Source organism: Trachypithecus francoisi, unplaced genomic scaffold, assembly GCF_009764315.1.
Source record: "Trachypithecus francoisi isolate TF-2019V2 unplaced genomic scaffold, Tfra_2.0 Lachesis_group9, whole genome shotgun sequence".
Lineage (NCBI taxonomy): Eukaryota > Metazoa > Chordata > Mammalia > Primates > Cercopithecidae > Trachypithecus > Trachypithecus francoisi.
This window is the reverse complement of record NW_022681474.1, coordinates 74,154,527-74,163,813: the sequence shown is the minus strand read 5'-3', so window position 1 is coordinate 74,163,813 and position 9,287 is coordinate 74,154,527. Positions and strand designations below refer to the sequence as shown.

The window sequence follows — 9,287 nt, the reverse complement described above, 5'->3', positions numbered from 1 at the left end:
AGGCAACTGATGTGCAAACTGTGAAGCCACTGGATTTTAAATCTGTATCTCCCATGCACAGTTCGGTTATGCTTTACACCCATAAAAAGCCAATAAGAGCAAGAAGTTTTCTGAGTCAGAATTAAACAAACAAACAAACAAACAAAGAAAAGGAATGTTTGCATTTATCTTTTCCATGCAGTATATTCCTTTTGATGAGGGGAAAAGAAAACATAATATGAAATGACTTTAAAATGCATGTGTACATATACACACACAAAGAAAAAAAAAACAGAAAATATGGTTCATGGTTACCATAAGCAAGCAAAGCAACTGAAAACATTTTATCATGCACAATATATCATGGCAAACAAGCCAATGAAGTAATACAATTCCTATGCCATATTATGCACAATATATAACCTTTAAAAGATACTTTCACAAGGGCATTTAGAAAGAAGAGTACACTTTTTCCATGAGATATGAAGTCTTGGTACCTTTTGAGATTTTAGGAAAATATTTTCTACTGCACATTATAAAATCACCTGCAACTAAATATGTCCACATCTGTAACTCTTCATTATGGATAAAAGCATATAGTTTATCTCAGATATTTTTTCATAACCTAATCTACATTTAATTTTCAAAAGCTGTCATGGGGGACATCTAAACAGTACATTTGTATTTTTAACACCCCATATTTAAGTACCTACAGTAGGATATGTGGGGTGTGTGTATATATGTTTATCAATTTCAAAGGGACCAATTCTGGTGCCTTCCCATAATATTCATGGGACTCATGGATATCACAAACACTGAAGCAGTCATGAGGTAGACCTGCCACTAGGAAGAATGGATATAGTAATACCAGCATTTCTTCTGGCAATGGGGCAAGAAACACACAAATGAAGTAAGCACACTTGCTGGGGAGCACAAACACATACTTGGTCCTCTCTGCTTCTACAACTCAAACAAACCAAGCTGGTCACAGAGATTTGCAAGGCCTGCCAAAGGCTAATGTTCTACATCAAAGTTGAATACAGTTTTGCTCCAGGAAAGCCCTGGTTCAGAATAGTGAAACTCAAAAAGAAAATGAGAATCTGCTTCAGCTTTTATGTTCTTCTTCATGCTGTGCCCGTGCCATTGCTACAATCCAGTCCTTGGATTAGCAGCACTCCCACAAGGGTGAAGATGTTCATTCCTAGTGTACATTTAAATTCAAACATTCTGAACATATCCTTTCCCAGGCTTACATATTACTCTAAAGAAAGTGGAAGAACTAAGGAAAAACTCGCCCATTCATTACCCCTTCTTGCCATAATTCTCAATATTATACTGCTGAACTCTTCTGGAAATGCCATGCTGCAAATGCAAGGTTCGGGGATTCCTTCAATTCAATGATTTGAGCTTAGTCTGTGTCTCACAGCATTTATTTTTGTAACTATCAGACATTGACAAAGCATCTATCCTTTACCACCGAAGGCTGGCTCTATCAGGCAAAGAAGTCTTTTGAACCATGTCTATGGTTTTATACTTTGCAAGGAATGCCCAACCTACCAATCAGTTACACATTTTATGTCTTAAAGACATATGTTTTGGGATCCCTTTATAACAGGGAATTTCTGGATGTCAGGCACTGAACTAATCCAGAATCTTTTTCCTGGGGGGGAAGAGGTTGGAAAGGCAGCGTGGTGAGGGAAAAGTGGCATTCACTTGGCGTTCCCATAACACCAGTTTTGAGACTTAGTTTTCTTTTAGTCACTTCCTATTCCTATTCATTCCCTTGTTTACCACGCTTATGTACCCTTTCATAAAACAGAAGAGTTCCCTCCTCTTCTAGCAAAAGTCCAGGAACACAAGCTGCATACACCTTAGCTCGATCTAATCAGTAACACTGTGATAAGTGGGAAACATTCAATTGACTTGGCCTTAGTGACCAGAATCAGATGGAAACTCACCTGCCTGAAGGGGCCTCCGACCTAAAGCAGCTGGTCCATTGAGCCTGTCCAAAGCTTAACAATGTTGCCTACGGGGTCTCAACCAATTACCCACTGAGGATCTCCAGGGAAAATAGTATTCCAAAGAAAACCTCCTCAATGTATTCCAGTTCTACTGGAAACCATCTAGCTACACACACACACACACACACACACACACACACACACAACCGTCTTTTGCTCTGTAGCATAATATGAGTTAATTTCAGCCCTTATGTTTCTGGGAGGATTTAGACATTTCTGCTAGAGGAGAACTGAGATCTGAGGAAACATTCTTGAATGTGGTAGGTTTCTTTCATTTCTCTTATATTCTCCATTTTGTATTTGAATATGAAAACTTCTCTAATAGTCAAGGGGCTAGGCTCCAGAAGATGATGCTAAGACCATCTCAACTAAGTAGTGCAGTAGTGTCCTGCCGCAGATCTTATATGCTACACTGTTGGCCCACAAAAACAGGACTCCAGAAAAGGTGGGAAAAGCCAAAGTTGTGACTCTTACTGGCAAATTTCCAAACCTCCTTGAACTTAAGAAACTGTGTCAATGGGAAACAGCCAGGAATTATTCACTAATTAAAAAATGATTTTTGTATAATTTCCTCTCATTTTGAATGAGGAGAATGGTTAAAGTGGCACCAATATGTCAGTCAAATACAGTGCTGTGCTCAGTACTCTTAGTTCCCTGCTGGTGGAGGGTGTTATCTTGAGGGCTGTAGAGATCACCAGAGGTGATGATTACAAGGATGAGGGAAGTAAAGGGAAGAGGAGGCAGAGAGAGAGAGACAGAGAGAATATATAAACAGATATGACTGAATGAATCTATATCTTAATAAGTGCATGCCAGCTAACAATGAACTAAAACAATCATTGAGAAAAGAAAAGGGTCTAACCGGTGTAGTGAAGACCAGCCTTAGAACCGATATTTTAATAAAGGACAGGAGGAGAGGAAGTGAGAGTGAGGGAGGGAGGAAAGAAGAAACCTGTAAAGAAGTGCTACCTCAAGAAGGCGAGGAAATGTGATTCTTGCAAAGTAGGAAGAAAAAGAATCGGGACTAGGACATGACAACCTATCTATACTGAGAAAAATGAGATGACAAAGTAACTTTATCATTTTTCTACCATTCCAAATATATGAGTAATTTTTCTTCATCTGAGCATAGATCTAAAGTAACTTTCATATTTATCTCCTAGCATAGTTAAAGTAAAAATCAAGGTTTTTAAAGAAAAGTAATAGATATTTCTAATTTAAAAATAGTTAATGGCTTTAAAAACTGTTTGGAAGTATGAGCTAGGGGTGTGTTTACCTCACATCCTCAACTAGGTACAAAATACTACCTAGGTTGTATGATAGGGTTTTCCTGCAGGCAATTTTTCTTTTGCCATTGACTTTCCAAATGATAAAATTTGGTCTGTATAGAAAAAATGTCTCTTCTTATGAAAATCCACATAGATTAGTAAATGTGTTAGAAAACTCACTCATTCCAGGCTCAGTCAAGTAGCTGTAGCGCTTACGTAAAGCTAAGGATGCGAAGCTCTGTCGTCTATCTGTTTTCTCAATCTGAAAAGGAAAAAAAAAAAAAAAGACAACTCTATTTCCAACTTCCCTGTGACATCTTCACAGTTTTAAAACATTTTGTAGGATGGCATGTTGATAAGTTGTTTATTTTCCTTCTTAGGAAATGTTGATTTCCTACTGGGATTTTATAGCCCCACCCCCTGTGTCTTAACCAAAATCATCATTTGGCAAATTTAAGAGCACCAACAACAGCAGACTACAGGGAAGTACAAGTAAAAGACAAGCATTACAGAGACTTCTGATGCTGAGCAGTAAATTTTCCTGGATCTGTTCATATCGAAAGCACATATATCACAAAGTACACTCACTCTATGTGAGTACATTCAAGGGAGAAAGGCACACAAAGTTTATTATTCCAATTACTGCTGGGGTTTCTGTATGTTAATAGGCATAAAGTGTAGATGAGGAGATTGAAAACAGATGAATGGTTTTGTTAGAAGTACATTTTTTGTGGGGGGGGGGCGTGGTGCGGGGTAGGGACGGAGTCTTGCTCTTGTCACCCAGTGGCCAGATCTCGGCTCACTGCAACCTCCGCCTCCTGGGGTCAAGCAATTCTGCCTCAGCCTCCTGAGTAGATGGGATTACAGGCACGCAGCACCACATCCAGCTAATTTTTGTATTTTTAGTAGAGACGGGGTTTCGCCATGTTGGCTAGGCTGGTGTCGAACTCCCTGATCCCCCCACCCCACCCCCGCCTCGGTCTCCCAAAGTGCTAGGATTATAGGCGCGAGCCACCGCGCGCCTGGCCAGAGGTACTATTACTGTGTCCTAAGGCTACTTGATTCTGTTTATTACTATTGAGTGGGATTTAAAAATCTAATTATCATATAACTTAGAGAAACATTAGGAGGCAACTTGAACTATATTCTTAAAAAAAGATCAAGATAAATTTCTTTAGTGAGAATATCAAAGATTTATCAATAGCTAGTAAGCAAATATTTTATATCACATACAACATAAGTTATTTGTACAATAAAATTGCACATATTAAACGTGATCTTGATTTAAATGTTATAACACACTGGATAGTAGGATATAGTTGATAGTAAAACAGGCACATGAAACTTTTACAAAATGTCTATTTGGCAGGTCCGAAAGTAGTGTGTTATCCCAATTGACTGTTCACAGTCAGTCATAGATAGAACTTCCTGGTCCTACTCTTTCCCCCTCTCTCACTATTGCACTTGACTTGTCTAAAAAAAAGGTTAATGTTTATTTATACATGCCAATCTATCACATTTAAAAGTGTTTAAAGAACTTTAGTTTCTAAATCATTAGCTGTATTATAATTTTGTTGAGTATATTTAAATACTCTCAAGTACGTGTGGAAGAAGAGTGAACCATTTAAGAAAAATAGATACCCTTTTACCTACTTAAGACCTGCAAAAATATAATTTATATGTTTCCCACACTTTAGCCCTCTGCAACTTCTGTCATACAGATTCAATTTCTATTCTACTTCTGATAGAATAAAAGCAGAAGTGTTTATATTACCTCATCATCTTGATCTGACTCTGTCTCCTTTTGGTTCCAAGATGCATTGCAGAGACAAGGAATATTATAATGGACAGCAGGGAAAAGAATATCAGGATATGAAAAGGACTGAGTAGGGAACACAAATGCAAGCTGATTTAGAAAGCAAAGCAAATAAAAAAAAGCCAACAAAAAATATCAAGAACTGTACATCCATGGCAAATTAACACATGACATTATTTGAAAGCATAAAAATCTATGCGCTACCAGCAGAAGCAAAAGCGATCAACAGAGAAGACTCCATCATACAAACTGTAAGAATTTGACACCACATTAACAAGACTTAGGCAATCTACACGAGGAGATTAATACAACTTCAGTTTTAAGAGCTTTATTCATGTTACAAAGCATTCCTTAATTGCATACCAAAGGCCCACTTCTTCAAGACCAGGGAAAGATGATTTAAAGCAGTACTAAAAGATACCTTTTTATGTGCTGGCAGAGTGATATTTAAGTTGCAAACCGCTGTCTGAGGCAGTCCTTTTGTCGTCTTTGGTTCTTTCAGAAAAGACAGACGACCACAGGGCTCTTGGCTGGTGTCTCTGATCTAGAAGAATTTTGGTAGTTGATGGTTATAGAATGAGATTTATCTGAGGATTTTTAACTGTACAAGAGTTAAATATGTTTGTTTTAACAAGCCCTATGAGAGGCAGGAAAGGTAAAGGGAAAAGATGATCACAATTATGAAGCAACTGGGGCGGTCACATCTGAACTCAACAAGAGTTAGATGCCCGATTCCTAAACGCAGGATTGTTGTGTCTGTGTTGTGATCTAATCCTGACAATTCATAATATAATCTGAGTTATGTGCATTTTCCTTCTAACAGTTTTTTTTTTTTTCCTGAAAGCTCCAGCTTTTGCAACAGTAACAGCAAATAATAATGATAAAACAATTTTCCTATCTCCTTTTATTCTTGGAGAAAGAAGATCCCTCTAGAATGTCCCTGGACTCTACCAGAAATGAAAATGAAACTTGAATACTGAATTTGCTTTTCATCCATTATTTGATTACGGAATATTAACCAGAAAGAATACATTGTGTTACTCTAGATTGTTTGGTTTTACAAATGTTTGCTTAAACATAAATGTTGTTGAACTCTTTGAAAAATAAAGATCCTTTTTACCAGTTATAAAGCTTTACTGGTTTGAAAGTATACTCTGGTAGAACCAGAACAAAAATCTGACCTAATAAGTTCAGATTTGATGGGATATTACAAATTAAATAAATCATTAAAACCTTTTATTTTTATTCTCTAAGAGTATTTTTTTCCCCATAATTCACAGATTCTCTGTTAAAGACGATTTACCTTGATGGAAAATGGCAGTCTATTTTCTTTGAAAGCATAAAAGTTAAAAACAAGTTGCTGTCCTCCTTTGGTAAGTGGGGCCAAATTTCCATAACAATCAACATAAATAGGTTTTCCTTCCAGAACCTTTTAGAGTAAAAGAAATAAATGATTTAATGTTAATCTGAGTTTGAAATATTTTGAGATTTTCATGTCACATAACATGAAAAGACTGACATGATACTATGTCACATTTGTCTCTGTTAGGCAGTTACTTCTGTGGTGCTATTTGCAATAAACATAATGTTGTGTGCTTACAATTCACCAATTGTAATTGGAATCCATAGCATGGACACATACAGAACAGAATTATACATTTATTTTTATTCTGGCAACTTTAAAAATATTTAATAATATGCCTGACATCAATCACTTATTTGTATAGATTTTGAAAGCTATCTCTTTTTTTTTTGGACTGTTAGATCCTTACATGTTCACTGGGTTTGAAAAAGGAAAATCGTAGTAATGTGTATAAACAGTGATTCTGGAAAGTAGGTAGCTCAAGTGGCCACAAGAAAATGGAGACCATAACTTAAATTCATTAGTACTATGTTTTAACCAGTTAAGACAGCACCGAAGACACTTAAAATAATTTGAGTATTGGCCGGGCGTGGTGACTCATGTAATGCCAGTGCTTTGGGAGGCCAAGGCAGGTGGATCACGAGGTCAGGAGTTTGAGACCAGCCTGGCTAACACGGCAAAACCTCATTTCTACTAAAAATACACAAAATTAGCTGGGTATGGTGGTAGGCACCTGTAATCCCAGCTACCTGGGAGGCTGAGGCAGGAGAATTGTTTGAACCCAGGAGGCGGAGGTCGCAGTAAGCTAAAACTGCGCCACTGCACTCCAGCCTGGGCAATAGAGCAAGGCTCTGTCTCAAAAAAAAAAAAAAGATTAAAAAAATTTGAGTATTAATTTATATCACATTTTTTAAAGTAAAAGTAAAATCAATAATGCACTTGGTATTTTATAGTAAGTACTATTAAGGCCACAAAATAAAACCCCATATCTCATGTAATGAAATGAACTTGTTTTTGTGAACAAGGTACCTCAATATCTTTGCTTCTTGCAACTTCCTCAAAATTCTCTTGTTGCTCTAAAGTTTTGTCCACTTTGTCATCTGTCATGCAGAAACATCGCAAGGAAGATTCTACAGGATCATTCATTTTGGCAAAAACAACAAACTTGGCCATATATGGAACACATATCAATTCTCTGTACAGTTGCGTGGCTAACCCCACAGTTTCTAAAACTTGATGGCAGTCTGCAAGCCAAAATCTGAGCAAAACGAAAAACAGAAGTATGAAAATGTGGCCATTTAAAAGCCAAATCTTAAAAAGACTCACAATTTAAAAAATCAGAATATATAAAGGAACTAACCCAAAATGTTATTAACTTGTTCATTTAAATAGCAAAGACGTTTTCTCCATGTACCAAACACAGAAACCCTGTGTTTGTCATTTGAGGATAATTTTGATAAGCAAATACTAAGAATTTTTTTTTTCTCACAACATTTTTTTTAAGTATTGAACACAACAATTTTTACTTTCCGAAAGGTAATAAAAACTAATTCCTTACTGCTTTTTGGAATCCTTTATTTCCATACCTGGCTGAAACATTGGTTGTAAAAGAGACACAGTCTTTTATAAACGTCAAAGGAGTTGTTCCTGTGATGTCTTCCCACTGAGCAGGCGAAGTGCCCCCTGAGAGAACAACAACAGATATGTTGACTTTATCATGGGAGATGTTCCTCGTAACATTTTCATCATCTCCTGTTCTTCTTTCTGCATAGCCACAAACTGGCAAAACTTCAGCACCTTCAGTTTAATAGTGTGTACTAAAGGTAGTTTTCCTCTCTACTCTCCTTTTATACTTTTACCAGACTTAATGTGATTTCCTTGTAAGATGTTATTAAATTAGAAAAAATTCCTTGTTTTTTGTCTGGGTACTAATGAATGGCTTAAACTTGGGGCAGCCACAATTTATAAGTGTACTTTATAAATGCGATGTGTAAGTGCAAAGATTTGTTGTTTCAGATGGATAATTAAGTCTCTTTCACTTTTTTTTTTTTTTTTTTTGAGACGGAGTCTCGCTCTTGTTGCCAAGACTGGAGTGCAATGGTACGATCTCAGTTCACTGCAACCTCCGCCTCCTGGGTTCAAGTGATTCTCCTGCCTCAGCCTCCCCAGTAGCTGGGATTACAGGCGCCCACCACCACGCCCAGCTAAGTTTTGTATTTTTAGTAGAGACGGGGTTTCATCATGTTGGCCAGGCTGGTCTCAAACTCCTGACCTCAGGTGATCCGCCCGCCTTGGCTTCCCGAGGTGCTGGGATTACAGGCGTGAGCCACCACGCCCAGCCTCTTACTCTTTAAAAAGGTAAGAACTACCAAAGTTAAGAAACAGCTCAGTCTGTACATGGCATTCTGTACGATTAATTACCGAGGGTAAAAAGGGGCATCAGCCATTAAAATTACTCTTTGGAGAACAAAAGAACAAAAACAAAGCCTATCTTTAATAATCTTGGAATTGCAGTTAAAAATCAGATTAGGATAGGTGAGAATAACCACGTACTCAACATTTTCCTATTACTAGTGCTCTGTGAGACATGTATTTTTCCCAAAGTCCACCCAATGTCCTTATAGTTTAAAGTATGTTGCCAGGTCCATTACCTCTGTCTAGGTCACCAAGAAATTACTTAGATTGAATCTAGAAATTACCTAGATGCTCCAGCAGATTCAATGATACTTCTACTAACGCTAACCTTAATAGCAGGAAAGATGCTATCGCTAAATTTTAAATGAGTCATAAGACCAGGATCTTACAGAAATGATCCTTGGGAAATCAGGGATGAGGTGATG

At 37.3% G+C, this 9,287-nt stretch overlaps 1 protein-coding gene across 1 annotated transcript in view; it reads right to left on the bottom strand.

The window, feature by feature from the left end:
* The window catches only part of ANK3 (ankyrin 3), a 364,088-nt gene that overhangs the window by 50,363 nt on the left and 304,438 nt on the right, over positions 1-9,287 (bottom strand). Inside the window, 6 exon segments of the mRNA XM_033209412.1 lie at positions 3,449-3,530; positions 5,043-5,069; positions 5,506-5,628; positions 6,388-6,513; positions 7,477-7,705; positions 8,034-8,130. Of these exon segments, the coding sequence (XP_033065303.1) occupies positions 3,449-3,530; positions 5,043-5,069; positions 5,506-5,628; positions 6,388-6,513; positions 7,477-7,705; positions 8,034-8,130 (684 nt within the window).